This window comes from Vanacampus margaritifer, chromosome 12 (genome assembly GCF_051991255.1).
Source record: "Vanacampus margaritifer isolate UIUO_Vmar chromosome 12, RoL_Vmar_1.0, whole genome shotgun sequence".
In the NCBI taxonomy this organism is placed as follows: domain Eukaryota; kingdom Metazoa; phylum Chordata; class Actinopteri; order Syngnathiformes; family Syngnathidae; genus Vanacampus; species Vanacampus margaritifer.
Window position 1 is genome coordinate 1454934 of NC_135443.1, and position 19611 is coordinate 1474544.

Sequence of the window (19611 nt, forward strand, 5' to 3'; positions counted from 1 at the left end):
GAATGATGTACTGTACAATGACCTAGCATAGCATGTTGAAGTTGGAATGGTTTGAAATCGGCCCCGATATGTGGAAACGAGACGAAATTTGGAATTTCAGTTTTTCTAAAATTTTGTGATCATACAAAGAAATGAAATGCGATGACTTGAATCTGAATGTTGAAGTTGGAATGATTTGTTGAGTTCATCAGCAGGTGGACGGCTGCCAAATGCGTGCTTTGTGCGAGGATCATTTTCATCACATCAGACACACACACACACACACACGGAATTGTTTTCTGCTTTTCTGCGCAACATCTGTCCAAAACAATTGGTGGTATCGGAGCGGTTTACTTTGAAATTGCTGGTTGTTGCCATGGCAACGCGGCTGGGAAAAGCCTGATTGAGTTAGCTGGTGGAAGAGGAGCGTTAACTTTTCTAGCTGCAAATTTGTGGCAAAAATGTGTTTTGAATGTTTTGTGTACAAATACCACACATCGAGTGTTGTATTAAACAAGAGTCAATCTTTAGTTAGCTGAATATTCCTGAAAATGTTTTTTTGTTGTTGAATTCATTGAATTTGTACTGTTCAAACGTGTAGTTTTCACACGAGTGGTTGACTTATTTTGACCCCTGCGTGACAAAAATAAAATGATTTCAAGACTTTGGATAGAAGCCGCATTGTACCTGATTTGAAAAAAGAACAAAAAAAATATTCTTGTATAGGCTTTTAATAGTGAACTGGCTATTGTGAAGCATTAAGTCAAATGCAATAATAAAAATGAGTGTCTCGTCAATACAACAACTAGAAAAAAGGATCCCGTTGGCTTTGTATTTCTTTGTTTGCCAACACGAGCGATGATTACGGGAAGCGAGTGGGCGAGGCCGAGGAGATTTAGGACGGCAAAACGTGAAGCGGGCGTCAAGGAGAAGCAGAAAAGAATGACAACGCGTCTGCAGCAGACAAATGAAAACAAGCGAGCTGGCAGCCACACGGCGTCCGGCAAATATGACAACAAGCGAGAAAAAACGGCAGATGAGAGAGAGCGGGCAGGGGAGGGGAGGGGGGGTGGGGGGGCAGGCTTGTTTATGCCCAATAAAATGAAATGTCCTCTGTCTGAACGGAGACAGGATGATGAATTGTCGTCTGCGTAAATGAAGCACTTGAGGCTCCTTCTGTGCAAAGTGGCGGCGAAACATCGGAATCGATACGTGAGCCAAACGTTACGACGACAGCGCGCTTGTCACACGCAAACCGACATTTTCGCATCAAACCACTTTTACGGACATCAAATCTGAATCTGTTCCTTTTACAATCAACTTTCTTTTACAACATGTACAGTAGTGGACCGCAACACTCGCAAAAAAATCTGTGATTCATTGACAGCTGTTACCATTTCCAACACATCTGGACTTTCTTGCAAATTGGAATCTGCTAGAATAAATGTACATAAATGATCCTATATTTACTCTTATAGTATTGCAGCTGCAAAAACAGGAACTGTGCCCAAGATAGCAGCCGAAACACTTTGCGGATGTACTGTTGAACTTTGACCTTTGACTGTTGAAACCTTCAGCGCCAAAGGAAGACACGTCTGTATTATAATCTGCTCATATCCGTGATGGTTGCTGCTGTGTGTTCTCCCAACCTTTAGAGCAGCAACGACTGTGTAACCAGGGACCGCCCCGAAAAGAAATAAAAAGAGAGGGCTGGGGCAGAAGGTGCTTCAGAGCGGGTAGGAGATCGTAACTGTGCACATCTCTGTCCGTTCCCCTCGCGAGCAAAAATAATCAAAGTCTCTTGTCTTCCCTCCTTGTCTGTTGTTTAATAAATGTTCAAGGTTGACTGAACCTGACAGAATCCTTGCGTATTCATTTGTAAATAATAAGTAGAAACTGCAGCACTGGTAGAAGTAAATTATTGAAGGATTTCATGACTTGTTCATAAGTCTTGTCTATGTTTAATGTTTCCTGCCAAGGGGGACTATGAATGTAAATTATGTACACGGGTACTGCATGGTAGTGTTCGTCAATGTTCATTGGACCTTTCAATTAAAAAAATGAAATCAAATCAAGCGAAAAGTAAATATCTGTTGATGAATGATTATCAACCATTGTTTTACGGCTTCTGCAGTTCTGTTTGACCTGCCAAAAAAAATAAAAAATTTCCTACGCTTTTAGGTCAGAACGGGTGTTTTTGGTGAATGTAATCTATGTTTTACTGCTGATAACTGCTGGATTTGAACTTTTACATCAATTGAAACTAGTAGAACTTTGTTTATACAAGTTTGTTGTGTTTTTGATTTTCTTAGACTAATCTAAATTCAATGCATAAGATGATGAAATTTGTGTTGGTGCCTTGAAGGATTTTTTTCTCCTGCTGATGTTCTTGTTTCGTTAAGAAGGTCGACGGCATAATAAACTGCGGCGTCACTCCAGGCCTTTTGGCTTGGATTATTTTTCATTTTATTCCCGGTATGATTGATTCACTCACAGCAAATCAAATTAAAATAATCTATCTAAAGGTACTCTGGTGTAATAGATTTTTATTGAATCAGTTTGTAAGCACAGTTTTTTTCCCCCTCCCATATTTTTAGTGCAAATGTGAATGTTAAAATGTTGCCTTGCAAAAATATGAAATATGAAAGAAATGAAACTTCTGACTCTTATTTTAATTTTGTTCTTCTTATTATTAACTCATGGGGGCCTACTATTACTGTATTTTTTATGATGGCCATTACGGCGATACTTGGTGTAAAAAGTTTGCCAATCAATCATCTACTTTGTTGTCAACTCACTGATGCCGACAATTCCACCTTGGAAGTCTTTGCTTATCGTCAGCATTTTTTTCCTTCCGCATCTGATCTTCAAAAGCAGGTCGACAGTTCATGTCCATCACCATTAAAAGTCAAAACGAAAAAAACTTGGAACTACAAGTGTTTTGTAAAATTGCCGCGTTACAGGAAGAAACAGGCATACACGCAGGACTCAAGACACTCCCACTGCCCACACGCTGGCACAAGCACACACACACGCACACACACACGCACACACACACACGCCCCATCTGCACCAGCAAATCTCTGTGCTGGGATCTTATATAAGGCAGAGTGGGTGGCGGAGAGCTATTTCAGGCCCATAAAAGACCAAAGAGTGTGTATGTGCTTGTGCATGTGTGCGTATAGCACCCTTATGGATGTGTGTGTTTCTGTGTGTGTGTGTGTGTGTGTGTGGAGGACCCTTGCAGGAACTGGAAATAATCGGAATCACTTTTTGGGTTTCATAACCTAAAGTGGAGTTTGGAGGACTTCGGCCGTGATGCGTTCAGGGAGCCCTTGAAATGACGGAGATGTCAGGCAGAAGCAACAAGAGCCTTCCCTAACGTCCTTTGGAAGCCGACCAGGTGGGTCGGGCTTAAGCGCTTCTTAAAAGGAGTCCTCCGAGATGAGCTCCGACTGCTGGAAAGTACTTTTAATCACGCGCCGCCGCCGCCTGCGTGAGGGAAAAAAATTCAACTTTGGAGCTTTCCGGGGGTGTCAGCTCCATATTGAGACGGCCGCGGGGCCAACAAAAGAGACATTAGTCAGAAAATAGGATTTAAAATACATTTAAAAATAGTGGCATGGCACAAATAGATCCATTTTTTTTTTTTCTGGCTTAGAAGTGTGATGTCTTGGCGGAGACGTGAAGGAGATTTGCGGAATGGCAAAGAGGTCAACTGACTGCAAATTAAGTCCTTCTTATAGTCTGTCTTGATTGCGTATCTTTTGACAAATATAATACTAAATGCTGAACATGTGCTGTAAAAGTAAAAACGAGTGTGTTCATTTTGAGTTAATTTAAAGTTGCTTTAATTAATTCCACTATTTTTTTTTAACGCGCGATTACTTGGAAATCCTGAACTGGGGGAATTCCAGTCGCAACGCAGCAAACGCGTCCACATCAAAATTTAGCCGTAATAATAATGCATATATTTATGGAGATTAGGGTCACGTTGTATTTTACAATTTTAAAAATGAGCTAAATTTACTTCATGTTAAAGATTAGATAGTGCTTAATGTGAACAGAAAAATGCACTGAGCTGTCACCGTCTTACAAATGCAATTATGCCATCTAGCGGCAGAAAAATGACATCAACACAAATCAATGTCACGCTCGTTTTTTTTTAAAGTACAGTACATATTAATATTGCTCAAACAACTATTATGTAGGATAACTTCCAACATGTCGCAAACGGTTACTCCTAATAAAGGAGCAAAAGAATACACACATGACCTTAAAATGACTTATGCGGAGTCCCCCATGGCTCTGTCCTTGGCCCCTACCGGTATTGTTGAACTATTTTATTTATTTATCTCTATTCGAGGTGCATCCCAACGCATTTGTCTTGAAGTGTGGCTAATGTCTTAGCCAATGTAACTTCCTAAAAAGAACGATCCATTTTTCAACTTTTATCCAGCTACTATTTTTGAAAGTCACAAGGATGAATGGGGTTTAATTGAAACTAAAGAAGATTAAAAGAGACAGTATTTATATTATATTTAATTTTGTATTGTAGAAGGCATTTTATGCAAGTTGCTCTTTTTTCGTTGAGATTTACCATCAGATATAAAATGCACTCGACACATTTGCACTAAACAGGTTTTCTATTTTATTGATAAATCAAACATTCATAAATGATGTGACTGCGATTGGTGTGACTGTGTAAAAATAGAAGCTCTTTCTAAAAACAGTAGGTCCAGTGGATGAGCTGCGGCGCCGCCATCTGCGACGAGTCATCGCCATGGCGACGCCTTAACAGCCACTTGTTTGTTCTCGCAATTCTTGGCCATCATCCGGCGCTCGCGTGTCCGGCTCGTGCCTCTTCCGACCTCCGCTAACTCTTGCTTGTCTGTGACTCGCTAGCGAGTGATTTTGGGCGGCGTCATGGCGACTTAGTGTTTAGCACCCGGACCGTTTTACGGCCGTAGTGCCAGTAGCTGTAGCCCGACGCCGCGGTGGTCACGCCGGTGACGAACCTGCAATGCGTGGGATACAAATGAGAAGTGCTATCTTGTAACTTTAATACTCAAATCATCTTTTCCCATTGAAATGAATGCAAATGCTTTTAATCCGTTCCGGTTCCCCAAGAAATATCCGTAAAAATGTTGGGATTTCTTATTTTATGGAATTGGGACTATTTTCCACTTGTTGCTGCATTGGATTCTTACCCAATGGTACAGAACATGTACAGGTTGCTTTGCTAATGCGTGCAAACAGAAGTTACATGCAAGTCAACCAACACAGATGAACACATAGACCTCTATTCAACATAAAGACACGACTCATCACTTTCTGTGCATCAAACGTTAAGTGAAAGAACTTACAGTTGCAATTGTCGTGCAATTTTTGGGGAAGAAAATATGCTTGAAAATGAGCTCCAAGCGACGAGGTCGAGGATGACGCTCCACATGTGACTTGGATCGTACGAATTAGGCGTGAACGCAGGATGCACGGTCAACATTCCTTTCAAGCGCGTCAATGCACGAGGATTAGATTACAGCGACACAATAAAGAGGTTGAGGCGGGGGTGGCGGAGACCAGTGGGGGGCGCTGTTGGCGTCTTACCACAAGCCCTGCAGAAGGATGCTGTCGGTGTACTGGAAGACTGGAGCCGCCAGGGACGCCGCGACCAGAACCAGCTGGATGGCCGTGTTCACCTGTCGAGTGCCGAAAACAACACATCAACATATGAAAAATGAAAAATTTTATTAAGTCAGATAATGCGAGTGAATTCATCACTTTCTGCCACTATTTATTGTTCAGTGTATAGAGACTGGCTACAAAAAAGACAATCCATTCTTGAAAATGCACAAAGAATGGAAATGATACAAAATTATTTATTACCATTTGCATATATTTTTGATTATCTTATTATTTTTATAACCAACTTAATTCTCCATTATGGCACAAATTTCTCAGTAAGTGATTAAATGATGAACTATCAACAACAACAAAAAAACATTCTACATCATTTATTTTCTTTGTATTCAACATAAAATATAAAAATTTGGGGTGTCAGGCGATTACATTTTTTCATCGTAATTAATTGCATGACTTCAATAGTTAACTCACGATTAAGCGCAAATTTTATTTATCAATTTTTTAAATTTTATTTAACCATATAAAAATTTTGAGAACTAATTCTCATTTACAAACATGACCAGGACAGTATCTGTGTTTGTTCTAAATGCATAATAAAAATGTACAATAAAATATTTTTTTAAGTTTCATACTCTTGTTAACATAAAAGTGGAAAACAAGTTTAAAAATACAAATATGGCTGCATCTTTTAGTTACTGATGCAGTAATTTTATAATAATTCATAAAATTGGGTTAAAATTAAAAAGATGTACCGAGTGTGATATTGATTTGTGTTGGTCATTTTTCTGCCACTAGATGGCATCATTGCATTTGTAAGAGGTTGGTGACAGCTCAGTGCATTTTTCTTTTTATATTAAGAGCTATCTAATCTTTAACATGAAGTAACTTAAAATTGTAAAATACAACTTGACCCCAGTCTCCACAAATTATGCATTATTATTAATTTTATTACTGAGAAATTTTGACGTGGAATGGAATTCCCCAAGTACAGGCTTTCAAAGTAAGGGACGGCCATTCATCACGCATAAAAAAAAAAAAAAAAGTGGCATTAAAGGAACTTTAAATGAACGCGCTAATTTTGACACCCGTAATAAAAATAATTATAATCCGAGGCAATTCACACATCGAGTGTCTCACCTTGCTAAAGAGTGTCGGCTTGAGCTGAGCTGTGGTGTAGCAGGGGTTAAAAAACTTACTGAGGGTCACCTGCATGCGACACACAAACAAAATACAAGTCACATCTTATGTGGCAATGACAAAATTAAAAAAGCCAAATAAAGTCTTACCGGTGGCGGCACCGTCTTGTATCTGACCCAGAAGACGGCAGCGATCAAACCGATGTCCCTGAAAACCACCAGCGCCGTCAGTGGCGCTGCGAGAGACACAACAGACACTTATTTAGGTACACGCGAGGGCTTAACTGAGACGGGATCATTCACCACGGCACACCTGACCATGAAATAATACCTGGTATGATGTCTGCATACGTGAGGCTGATGTATAAAAAGCTGATGAGGATTTTGTCCGCCAGCGGGTCCAGGGCGCTTCCCAACGCCGACTTCTGCGTGGGCCACGTCCTGGCGATGTAACCGTCCAGCTGACAAGGACACGCACAGACAAGTCAAAACATGCCGAATGCTGAAAATGAACACGTGGCACTGCCAGTTTGTGCCGTTTATGAAATTTTGTATTGTGAATCCGCTAAATGAAAAGCCACTATTACAGTGTTTTATTTTTCCCGACTAGGGTTCTGTTTGGCAAAGTGAGAAACAACGGGCTCATGTTATGTCATGACGCAGATGTGTTTTTGTGCAACGTACACATTACCAAGTCAGTGGCTCCAGCCAAGGTGAAAAGCGCCAGGCTGAGGTGGAAGTGTTGCTGGATGATCAGGTGACCCAGGAAAGGAGCCAGGACGATCCGGCACACGCACAGCAGATTGGGGATGGTCCACGGGTTCTCGTACTGCACAATGACATTAAAGCATGAAAGTAATTGACAAACATACTGTATTTAATAGCCAAGTGGTTCTCAAGCTGACAAAAAAATGCAATCATTCAAGTAGTGCAGTGCAGTTTAGTGCAACACATGCAAGTTATGTATTATTAGTGTTGACATTATGAGGGATTCTGAGAAAAATGTCCCCCTTAACCCGTGGGCAGTATTTTATTTTGAAATGGCTTGGTCAGAACCAACAAAAAGCCCCAAAAATGGTCACAATAACGCCTAGGGGTTGAACCCCAAAAGTTAGAGAAGCCTGTTTTAAACGATTCCACAAGAGTGTTTCTTGACACTTTTTCGCTTACCAGCTCTTTAAACTTGAACAGCCCCTGTCCGGCTACAGGGTTGGCCTCCCTTTGGGTATCCGCTTCCTGGTTACTCTTCCCACTAAACCCTCGGCCTCCGGTGGACAGGAGTGACCGGGAGTTGACAACCAACCGGCCGTGACCTCCGCGTAGCACGAGCAGAGTTCGGCACGGCCTCCACCACGTCGACGGAACCGGACCGAGGCGAAAGGGAGGGCGGCCGTCCGCCCCTCTGAGGCCGGTGACAGGTGCTGCGCGCAAGAGCCGCCATGTCGTCGTCGTCGTCGCCTCCAGCCGACACGCAGCCCCGCGCCGCGCCGACAGCAAACAGTCGGCGGCCTTGCGGCACAGCGGTGCCGGATTTCCCCGAAAACACAAAAGCATCATTTTCACTTGCACTCCGTTGGCGAGCGTTGCGTTCGCCGAGCCATGATGGAGTTTTACAGCTTTTTAGTGCCGACCGACGTCCAACTGCAGCAAGGAGGCTGCCATGTTGCCGTAAAGCGATGCGTTGGTAGGCAGGCAATGTCGTACAATTATTGTGACATACCGGCAAAACAAGATTGCGCATGCAAAACGGAAAAATACTCAGTGGAAACCTACATTATTATTTGGATGTAAAAATATTTTATATGGTTAAACAAAATATTGCCGTGTTAACGCAAATGAAAAAATGATTTTAAAACAACAACTTAGTTACGAGGAAGGAACGTTTTATTAACAAATTATTTACAGTACTGAATAATAAAATAAGCACAAGTCAAGTACAAATAATTTGAAAACAATTACAAAAGTAAATCTTCAGAGAAAAGGACAATTGAAACGAAATTACAGGTACTGTACTATCCCAGGGGTAGAAAATGTTTGTGCTCGAGGCCACAATTGATTTTTTAAAACAGCGGGATTTGCAAGTCACATATTTCAAATGGTATTATTTACAATTTAATTACAATTAATAAATTATTAAAGTATAACATTAATACAGACAATATTTATATTGTCTTGTATTATAACTTTGATAAATAATTAGCCAATTATGTACTATAATTTTTAATAAATACTTTGTAACTAACCAATTCCATGAAAAAAGTAGCATTAATCCAAGAAATGTTACAGGATTCCTGATGATAAATGCAGGGTGTGCCAGATTAAAAAAACAGATACTTTTTCCACCCCTGGTCTTGTCTGTCTGTTGTTTTGATGTTGAACTGCAGTTTTACAGTCTTTTACTGAGTGATGATAAAGTCTGTTTGGCTTGTCAGACAGTCTGAAGTTGGTAGAGCTTGGCTCCTTTCTTCAACAGGAAACCTTGTTCATTCAGGGAACTCACCAGAACCTCAAAGTCCATCACCTGCCCAAAAATATATTGTGTATATCGATGACAGCGAATAATGAAGAAAAAGAAGGAGGATATTGAGGCAGAAGTAACATCATGTAAAAATACATTTCAAGATATTCTCAATTTTTTTTTTCAATTTACTCTGAAAATGACAGTATATTTACTTTATTTATATATCATAATTGATTTCATATGTTAGGTGAGAGTTGCATTTGACTGTAAAATAAATCCCCACACACATACTGTACAGTGCACCTTGATGTTCAGCCTCTCCGCCACAGATCGAATGGTCTGCAGGTCAAACTGCTTCTGATTGGTCCGCTGGGCGTGCGCGTGCAGCGCGCCGATGAGTTTCTTGGCGACACCGCGCTGACTCATGCCCGTGCCCAGCTGCGAGCGCTCAAAGTCCAGATTGCCCAAGCCGTCGGAGTACGTGTCAACCAGGCTGCACCAACAAACAAAACACACGACGGCGTGGAGCGTGAGGTGTGTCAAGGCATCAAGGAAGGGAATGTCTTGACGCTTGCGGTTTTGCTGGTCTCAAAGCACCACAAAATAGCACACGCAATACCAGGGGGTTGCAAACTTTTGTTTGATTTTTAAATGGGACATCCACAAAAGTTGAATGGAGGCAACTAGAAAATGTTTGATTGTTAAAGATATTTTATCTCTTCAATTTTAAATCTTAGGTGTGGGATACTGGACAATCTGCAGTAGACAGACAAACAGTATGCAAAAGAAAAATGTGGACTCGGCTATTTTTAGACCAATTCAATAATACTATACAATTCCTTTTTATATGATATTTTCATGCTCATAAAAAGTTGTGAAATCCTGCTCTACCTGTGTTTCATAATTTCCACCACATCCTCCGCATGGCTCTTGGTGGCCGTCTCACTGAGCTCCAATCTGGCTCTCGCCTGCAACCATACAATCTTCATTCATTTATTATATTCAACACAATCCGACATCCAGGCCGACATGGTGACGGCTACCTCGGTGAGTCTGATGAGGGACTCCAGTTGGCGGGTGGTGATGGGCGTGGTGTCGGCGGCGCGCGACTGGGACCTCAACGACAGGTAGAAATCCTGAAGCGTCTGCGCCGCTTCCGACGACAACGTGGGCTGAACGTAGTGGCGTGCGTAGCTGATGTACTTCCTCAATAGGCACGCCGGGATGGGGTCGACGGCTTCACCTGCTGGGATCTTTAGAAACAAAAAAAGTATCATAGCGACTAAGTGTTCTATCCGGACATGCCTGATCCAGCAGCCAATCGGAGTCCAAGAGATGAGTGGCTTGAGATAACTTATTTTGTGAATCGGCGATCCGGAAATGAAATTGAACTGAACCTTCACCTGCAAACGCTCCGACAGCGCCATGTCTGCGTGCTCCAGCAAAATGGATGTTTCCAAGTCACTCTTGCTGCTCCTGGTGACTACGGCGCTGCTGGCTTTGCCTCCGCTGGCCCGGTTGGCCATGATGTGCTCCGACAGACGGCGGTCGTGAGACTCGTCGGGGATGTCCAGCAGAAGGAAGACCACGTCGAAGCGGGAGAGCAGCGGTGAGCCCATCCTGAAAATGGAGCGCCACACAATGGAAGAAGGTGATTTTGGATACAAATGTGATTAGCGACTGACCGATGCCTCACTTCAAATTCTCCGAGACGGTCTTGCTTCGATTGTAATGGCCTCCGACGGGGTTGGCGGCGGCGACGATGGACGTTCTGGCGGGCAGAGAGGAAACGATTCCCGCCTTTGCCAGACTCACGGTTTGCTGCTCCATGGCTTCCAATAGGGCCTGCTGCTGGCTGCCCAGCTTGTCAAACTCATCAATGCAGCACAAACCTGAACAGAGGATATTGAAGAAGGGACTTTTTAATCCACTCGCTGTGACAGATGTTTATATTTGTCAACTGGAATTCAACTCTTTACCGCCACCGACATAAACATTCGTCAACAGGTCGGCGAATAAAAGAGAGGGAAACTCAGGGTTGTAAAGCACTGCAATGACCAGCAGATCCCAGTAGATGGTGCTGTTGCTTGCCTTTTGATTTGAGATCAGAATAGCTTTTGAGTGGGAGATAAAAGGAACAGAATGCAAAGAGATATGTGTAGCATAAACAGAACATGTCATAGTAGGCAGTAGAAAGTGTTTCACGATTGTGAGAAAAGATGACGCAGTTCATTGAGTGAATAGCGAACGGCATGTAAAAAAGTCACTAAAAAAAGCCAGTTCAACGTGAGCCATGTTGAGTCAGCGTTGCTCACAGCGCATTTTTTTGTTGCGTATCTCTTAAAATATGATATTTTACAATCAAAAGCCCTTTCGTGTTTTGTTTTTGTGGTTTTATAGCATGAGGTGTCACAACAAAAATCTTTGCATCAAAGTCCCCGTTGGGTTTGACGTGTTTCTTTTCACAAAAAGCTTGTTTGCTCCACCAGTGGTGTCTCGCTTTCTCTTCAAAATGTGGCCAGTTTGAGAACATGCATCCGCTCGCCTGGTTGCAAAGGCCTAGCTAGCTCCACCGTTGGTTGTCATGGTAACGGAAGCCCATTAGTCCCCTAGAATAGCATGAGACACCGGGGAACTGTTTGAAATGGTGAAAAAAAATGTCTCCTTTAAACGTTTGCAACTTAGAAGAAGACTGCATCTTACCACTACTACATCATACACAAGATGAGGTATCAGCTCTTGGTCTGGATCTCGTTAAATTGTACCTATAGATACCTAATGAAGTGGCCGATGAGTTATGTTTGCACTTGCTTTCCCACCTTGGTCGGCCAGCACCAAGGCCCCCGCCTCCAGAGCGTAATCGCCACTTCCTTGATCTCTGTACAAACTCACTGTTAGTCCTGAAGAAATAAACACAAAAGCAGAAGTGCAATTCAAGTACTTTTATAGGTGAAATATTCTCAAACAAAACAAGAAGTTAAGGTATAAAATGTGGACAGCAGCAATTGATTTCAACTTGACACCGTCACACCGCTGTCACATTATTGCTGAGTTCCCGCACACACAAGCCTCTAATATCAACCTCAGAATGTGGAAAATTGCTTTTTTCCCTCACGCATTCAGTGTCAGGGTTGTGTATACAACGTAGCAACGTGGGCAATAAGGTGGAAAATGTTGGCTTTTATATGCAGTGTTGGTGAGGCCAAGTGGCCCGAATCAATTCAAGTTGCATGTCAAATTGTTGTGACAGTTTACCTGCAGTGCTGGTGCTGTTGCCACAAACATAGACCCCCCTGGGAGCCACATTGCACACGGCCTACAAATGAAAATACAATGATCTCGTTAGACTTTGAACAAAAAGCAGGAACGAGTCAGGCTGTCGGGCATTGAATCGACCTGCAACATCTGGCTCTTGCCCAGCCCGGGGTCTCCCACCATCAAGACGTGGGGGTCTCCTCTGACCGGGACGCTGTTCTTGCCCGTGTGCTTCTGCCGGCCTCCGAACAACACCAACACAAGCGCCGCTTTCACCAGCTACAAACACGCAGCGCGAGAATGCCATCAGCCAGCCAGAAAAGATGAAGAATGGACGGCGGCGCTCACCAGCTGTCCGTAGATGGCGGGACACAGAGAACTGGGAGGGGCCAAAGGAGGGAATATGTTTAGAACAAACATCTGAAAGCCGCAAGGAGACGTTGCGTAGATGAGGGATGTCAAGTTAAGGTGCATGTTTTCGATGGATTGTGTCTAATTGACAAGGTGAAGGTTTTGGCCAAGAAAAGAAGGAAGGAACGAGTGAGAGAGAGAGAGAGAGAGAGAGAGAGAGAGAGAGAGAGAGAGAGAGAGAGAGAGTGAGAGTGAGAGTGAGAGAGAGAACTGTGCAGTGTGTATGTGAATAACAGGCTCTTTGCGAGTTTTGGTACAAGACATGAAAATAATAATAAATAAATAATTAGATGAAATAGTCATTTAGATCAAGCAAATTGGTTTTAGATCCGTTTTAGAATGATTGTTCTAATTTTGTTTTGTTTTGTTAATTTTTTTAAGGCAGCCACACTTACTTCACTATGAGTCTGAGCAAGTCAGGCTGCGACTGGATCTCCTGGATGGCGTAGAGCTCCTTGAGGCTAAACTCCTCACCGCCGCAGCGATCCTCGGGCGGGCCGCCGGACGTCCCCGCGCCTCCAGACTTGGATTGCTGGCCTGCATTCAATGTTCATTGACGATGGCGCCGTACTTGAAGGTGACACTTTAACAGCACCTTTTGTCTTGCTGACTGACGTGGCCTCAATGTAGAGGAGGAACATGCACTGGTCCTTATTCCACTTGGAGGTGCCTGGGTCACAAATACAAGATGAATGCATTTGACACCATTTTCATTTGAAGCCTTTCTAGTAAATGGGCTTTCACTTGCGTAGCACTTTTCAACCTTCAAGGTAGTCAAAGCACTTCCACAGTGTTTACTTGTTCACCTACTGATGGTGAAGCATTAGGAGCAACTGGGGGGGGGGTCACTATCTTGCTCAAGGACACTTGGACATGGTCACAAGGGCTCAGGATCGAAACCTTTGGGTTGGGACTCATGCCGCCCTCGTAAACCCCAGAATAATTACAAACCCAAAATAATTAGCTTCAGCGCCGATGATGGCACAAAAAAATGCACATATTGTGGAATGACTTCTTTGTTTTATTTCTCATTGAACACCTTTTCTATTTTGTCCATAACTACCTACTGTTTCTAGGCTTTTATCCATAATTAAAAAATAATTCAAACCGTGGAAATGCATTTCCTGTAAATCATTTATTAATTAATTATTTACTACGTGATACAATATTATACGAGGCACTTTTTGACACATTTGGAGGACATGTACAGTGAGCCTTTCGTTCTTTTTTTTTTATTTTTTACTTTTACGAACAACTAATTTAATTTTGTTTGAATCAATATTTTTGTTGTGAATTCAGTTCTGTATAATATTACTGTGCTTCAACCATATTGCTAAGTGCCATTCACTGTTGCGCTGGGAGAACTTTAAGGTGTTCTGAAAGTCACGTTGACCAGGTTTTCTTAGCTTGTGTCGTAAAAATATTAAACACACACATATGCTTTTAAAGGATATTATTAAACAGTACGATTTCTTAATTGCTCTGAACGTCTATTAAAGATGGTCCGGACGTAGGAAAATGTGACTCCCCGTTTGACCACATTTGAGAACCAATGACATAAGAAGCAATCAAATACATTTTAATACAGAAATTAGGTAGGAATTGACCTTTTTGAAAATAAAAATAGTGCAGTGAGCAGTATACAGTTGATACCACTGTACACACAGACGTTTGTGTATGTGTGTGTGAGTGCATGCGCACCATCATTGGCGACTCTAACGATCCCCGTCACTGTTACGGTGTCGCCGGGGACGCCGCTGTCACAGAGGTCAGAGGTCAGGTGGCACTCTACGGTGCGTGGGATCCGTCCGGCCTCCCTCTGCTCGCCGCACACCAACTCCTGAACCCTGCCAACACACACACACACACACACACACACGCGCAAAGATATTCTTAACAGGGCCATCTATAGCATTCTGCCAACATTCTGTTGTTTATTTGAAGAGACCAGAACTGCAGTGAGTCATGCGAGCAGCCAATCTGCTGCAGGTGAGTCACTGCGGAGGTAGCAGTGAGGTAAGCGTGGCACCTAGTGGCGATATTGTGATTTTCAATTAAAGTCAAAAGAGCAATGAGGTGTGTCATGGGAAATGATCCAATTTCAACATTAAGTATAAAGCAGAAACATTGGAGTTTTTCACTGGAAGGCCGATGTACAATTATTCTTTGAATCTACCCGTTGCCATCATACAATAGAATAGTAGCTTTGTGTTCAACAAATCACACTACGGTTTTACACGGACTAAATTGAGACAAGATCAACATCCTTTCAATGGACATTTGTGGCAATTTTGTTTTGTGGCGTGCAGAAGGATTTGTTTTTTCAAAAAAATGTTGGGAATTAATGCATTAAGACATTTTAAATAATACATTCAGCTAGGGCTGCTCGATTATGAAGAAAATATTAATCAGGATTATTTTGGTAATAATTGAAATCACAATTAGGACGATGATTTCTTTTTTGGTACAAAAAAAGAAAATGTTTCAACTTAAAAATTATGAAGACAAATACAATTCTTTGAAACACTATAATTATTACAAAACTCAAAATTAGTATTAATAATCTTTTTTTTTGGATGATTATGCTGATGACTTGACTTGATTTTATAATTGTGGAGTGTAATAATTGAAATTGTAATTGAATTTCAATTAATTGCACAGCCCTACATCCAGCCATCTATTTTCTATAGCGTATGGCAGAGCTACCATGCATATTTTTGGAAAATGGGAGGTAGCCACACAAACACAAGCAAATTACACCATAGGTAAGCCCGAGCTGGGATTTGAACGTTAATTCTGAGAACTGAGGCAGACATGCTAACCGCTCGCTCACTGTGCAGTCCCAATGCCATTTACGGAATTTAAAATTGTGTTTTATGGAAGAAAAAAAAGGAAAAATAAAGAACATTATGATTTCTTAATGAAAATGTCAAATAGTGATTTACTGCATTCCCAAAGAGAAAAAAATTGTTTTAGTGGCTAAATATTTTTATTTTTTTTATTGTTTTGTTTTTTTAATTTCTGCTGTAAACATATTGTTCAACATGGTGATTCAGTCCTATTTAAAACAGTAAAACATCAAGAGCAAAGCGATAGTCCACTCCACACACATACGGATGAGGAGTATGGTGTGTATTGCTTACTTGATGATTTGCCAGTCTACAGTGTGTGTAAGAGGGGAACTCCGTCTGGCAGAGAACGCACGACCGCGGCAGTCTGGCTGGACACACTGCGAGACAACACACACAAACGACGCTCTTCCACCACGAACACGACGTATAACTCAGCTAAGCGGACGTGTCCTCCGCCCATACCTTGGTGGGTGTGGCGTACTTCCCGTGGTGCAGAGGCAGCGATTGTGTGCTGGAGCACGTCAGGCACTGGAAGGCCAGCCTGGTGCATTGAGGCCTGATGTTGCTCACCCGCACCACCGTTCCCCTCACGCACACCAGGCAGCCGAACACGCTGGCGCGCAACGTGCGAAGCGGAGTCAGCGGCTCGTAGTTGTACAGCCTAGAATACAAGTACACACTTATGGCGCATATTTAAAGTCAACCCCACAAAAAACAGTATATTCTATGCAGCCCCACTAGTCTAAATGGTATTCTTGTTAATATCACATTAGTGGAATATGAGTTAAACAGCAAAATCCAGTTGTTTTTTTTTAATCATCATCGATCAGAAGGCGGTCATTTTGCCACTTGCTGTCGAGTGAAAATGACATCACGGTTTCTCAGGTCTCAGGTAACAACCAATCACAACTCAGCTTCAGAAAACAGGTGAGCTGTGATTGGTCGTTACCTGAGACCTGAGCAACTGTGATCTCATCTTCAGTCGACAGCAAGTGGCAAAATGGCTGCCTTCTGAGATGAAAAAAAAACACGGCTGGATTTTGCTTCATAACTGATATTCCACATATGTAATATTAATCAGAATGTCATGTTTAAACTAGTGTTGTCACATAATTTAATTAATTAATTATTAATTAATGTCAAGAAATGTTAAAGGTAAATTCCCCTTTAAAGTCTATACACCCTTCAAATGGCAGGTTTCGGCTATGTAAAATAAAAACAAGAGAAATTATTTGTCTGTATGACTCAATTGTAAATTTAAAAAAAATTGTTTTAAATCCCCTCAAAAACGATAATTTTTTCTAGAGGGGAAGTAAAAGTAAACAAACACATTCAAACAGGTTCTTTTGAAAAAAAACATTTTTTTTTTCAATAGGTTAAAGGTCACAATGGTGTAATCTTAATTTATTTTTTTTAAAGATGAGGATTTGAAAAGGGTGTGTAGACTTTTTATATTTTGACGTCAACTGCAAAGAAATGTGACCTTCATACCTTGCACTGACATGAGGGATGTGGATAATTGGCGCGGCCACAGGAAGCTCGTCCCCAGGTAGTTCGGCGGCCTGCTTCTCCAAGTCGACAGTTAACACCTGTTTGTTCACAAAAAAACGTTTTTTTTTTGTTATATTTATTCCCATAAATATTCCACCGTTGCAGACGTGTTTGATAATTCACCTTCAACTAGGTGCAAGTAAATGACCCTCATTTCCCAGTCATATTTGGCCAGAATTCTTTCTCATTCGACAGTGTGTGTGTACCTGGTGAACGGCCAATCCCAAACAGTTGAGGATCACTTCTGGTTGTTCCTTGAGCTCCGCGGTCAGGGCAGGAAGTGCCGCAAGCACGGTCTCGTTTGCGATCAGGTCTGCGTAATCCACCAGCACGCTGCCCTGGCGCTCGATCTCGTCCTGTAACGCACGGCAAGTCACCCACCACCAGTCCAGTCCACCTCATAGCGTCCGAGGCACAACCCCACCTTGTCATAGAGGTCAATCTTGGAGGCAAAGTACTTCTCAAACACTTTGATCTTCTCCACGCTTGGTGAGCTGTCAATGAAACCTGCCAAACAGCGAGTCCGATTATCACGCGCTAATCCCGTCAGCGCTACGTTTAATTGTCATTAAATACCGTCAGTGAAGTACAGCGACCATCCTTTGTAAGGGCACAGCACATCCAGAGTGGCCTGATGGAGGACTGACAAGGCACTTTACATTACAATCAGACTTTTTTATTTTTTTACTGGTGAGACGTAATTGGTAGCCGGAGTGGGTCCGGGACAGGAAATGATTGCAAAAAAATAATAGCACCTTGCATCCATTAGTGAATTAATTTCTCAACAACAAGAGTTCTTGTTTTTTTCCAAACCAATTTTAATGCACTCACCTCTATGTGTGCCAAAGCTCTGACTTGCCGGCGCTTTATTATCACCTTCAACACTCCCTCCAACCGGTCCTCCTCTTCCTCGTCCACTACCTGAACCCCCTCTCCAAGGTCTACTCCTCCATCCTCCTCCTCCTCTCCATCCCCCATTGACGCCACCTCCTCTCCATCCGCCATTACCTCCTCCTCCTCCTCCTCCTCTCCATCCGCCATTACCTCCTCCTCCTCCTCCTCTCCATCTCTCATTTCCTGCTCCTCCTCCTCTCCATCCTCCACCATTTCCTCTCCAACCAGCATTTTCACCCCTCCATGGACCTCTTACAGGGTCCCGTCCACTCATTCCTGGGACAAATAGGTGACATTTAAGCTTAGGTACACATCACATTCTTTGAATACACTGAAGCAGTTACTAGCAGTTATTTTCATTTGTTATACAGTATACCCTGCTCCATCATGGGTTCTGGGATAGGGACAATGCTAGTTCACAAATTTTGTCTTGCTCTCTCTTAATATATAATGTGTTTAAATGTGCTTTTATTATTTTTAAAGTGGTTAAAGACCATGAAAAAATAAGTACCCAGATATTTGCTAAGGTCACTTTGCCTCACCTGTTCAACTCTACGAGACAAGATGTGCTACTCTTCGACAACACACGTTCTGACCAAGCAATTTTTTATGATAACTTAAATGTTATTGTATCAAGACTAGTGTTGATAAACATGTTTTGACAAAACGGTAGCCTATTTTTTTTTTCAAGAGCACGCGCTACCTTATTTTCACATGATGTGGAAAAACAACATTTACTTCTATCATTTATGTGGAAGTTGGTTCCAGTTAATACTGGGGAAAATGTTTTAAAGCTGGGTATCAGGAGAAAAAAGGCATACTTTGTTAATGACAAATTAATGTAAAATGGCATTGCTCAGACCTAAACTCCACTCGACTCAAGAAGTACCTCATATTAGTACAATAGTACAGTACTAGTATTTAAGTACAACACCTGTAGTATTTCGAACGTCAGAGTTTTTTAAGGTAACTACATCAGTTCTGTACAGAAAACGAAATTCATTAAACACCGTTGATTTTTTTTTTACCAACTGTAAACACATATCTTCGACAAGTAAAATAGTCATAAAAAAAGGCATAAAGTCTGAAAATTACCGACGAAATGTCGATGTTTACACTCGACGAGCTGTCAAAATTTCCCTCCACTCAAACGGAGCTTCTTCTTCTACGCCTTTTTCGGTGGTGGCTCGACTCCCCCGACTGACTACTGACCCTTACAGGACTGATGCAGGACTACAGTTGAAAGCACTCATTAGATTAGAGGCACTCATTTAAATTAAAAAATCACTGCATTCACTTCGTGTTTTAATTTTGCATGATATTGCAAGTTGATAAAAAAAAAAACATTATGCCGTTAAAGCGTGCCTATTATAGTACATTGTAGAACATACAACTAACATAAGTAAGATATTGGTTTAATACGTGGATT

General features: G+C 42.0%; 2 protein-coding genes across 4 annotated transcripts; both read right to left on the reverse strand.

Moving 5' to 3' along the window:
* Positions 1-4606: 4606 nt before the first annotated feature.
* On the reverse strand, positions 4607-8462 carry crls1 (cardiolipin synthase 1). 3 transcript variants are annotated; one of them, XR_013296258.1, is made up of 8 exons: positions 7929-8462; positions 7450-7587; positions 7090-7219; positions 6909-6994; positions 6760-6828; positions 5587-5678; positions 5346-5484; positions 4607-4997 (listed from the first exon to the last, which is right to left on the reverse strand). XR_013296258.1 is itself a non-coding variant. In XM_077582447.1 (7 exons), the coding sequence occupies exons 1-7, from the start codon at positions 8313-8315 to the stop codon at positions 4904-4906; spliced, it is 996 nt and encodes a 331-aa protein (XP_077438573.1). In that variant the 5' UTR covers positions 8316-8462; the 3' UTR covers positions 4607-4903. The 3 variants fall into 3 exon arrangements, 2 of the variants coding, with proteins under 2 accessions (XP_077438573.1, XP_077438574.1); XM_077582447.1 differs by lacking the exon at positions 5346-5484; XM_077582448.1 differs by having other exon boundaries at positions 4607-5484.
* A 158-nt stretch (positions 8463-8620) lies between these two features.
* On the reverse strand, positions 8621-18456 carry mcm8 (minichromosome maintenance 8 homologous recombination repair factor). The gene is made up of 22 exons (XM_077582449.1): positions 18393-18456; positions 18276-18311; positions 18120-18242; positions 17865-17930; positions 17713-17795; positions 17495-17644; positions 17229-17326; positions 16200-16398; positions 16029-16114; positions 14587-14732; positions 13481-13555; positions 13281-13422; positions 12823-12853; positions 12616-12753; positions 12475-12535; positions 12039-12119; positions 10916-11111; positions 10623-10839; positions 10263-10472; positions 10111-10187; positions 9523-9712; positions 8621-9279 (listed from the first exon to the last, which is right to left on the reverse strand). Exons 1-22 carry the CDS (start codon positions 18454-18456, stop codon positions 9187-9189), a joined length of 2562 nt encoding a protein of 853 aa, XP_077438575.1. The 3' UTR covers positions 8621-9186.
* Positions 18457-19611: the final 1155 nt, after the last annotated feature.

What these genes read in the sequence shown, in the direction of transcription:
- crls1 (XM_077582447.1), bottom strand. Translation starts at nt 8,315, where the DNA reads ATGATGCTTTTGTGTTTTCGGGGAAATCCGGCACCGCTGTGCCGCAAG. An exon ending in TGTTCAAGTTTAAAGAGCTG is followed by an intron (nt 7,588 to 7,928) that starts GTAAGCGAAAAA and finishes GTCATTGTGCAG; the next exon opens with TACGAGAACCCGTGGACCAT. An exon ending in ATCCTTCTGCAGGGCTTGTG is followed by an intron (nt 4,998 to 5,586) that starts GTAAGACGCCAA and finishes CACGCATTGCAG; the next exon opens with GTTCGTCACCGGCGTGACCA.
- mcm8 (XM_077582449.1), bottom strand. Translation starts at nt 18,456, where the DNA reads ATGAGTGGACGGGACCCTGTAAGAGGTCCATGGAGGGGTGAAAATGCT. An exon ending in ACCGTCTCGGAGAATTTGAA is followed by an intron (nt 10,840 to 10,915) that starts GTGAGGCATCGG and finishes CTCCATTTTCAG; the next exon opens with GATGGGCTCACCGCTGCTCT. An exon ending in CGCTGTCGGAGCGTTTGCAG is followed by an intron (nt 10,473 to 10,622) that starts GTGAAGGTTCAG and finishes TTGTTTCTAAAG; the next exon opens with ATCCCAGCAGGTGAAGCCGT.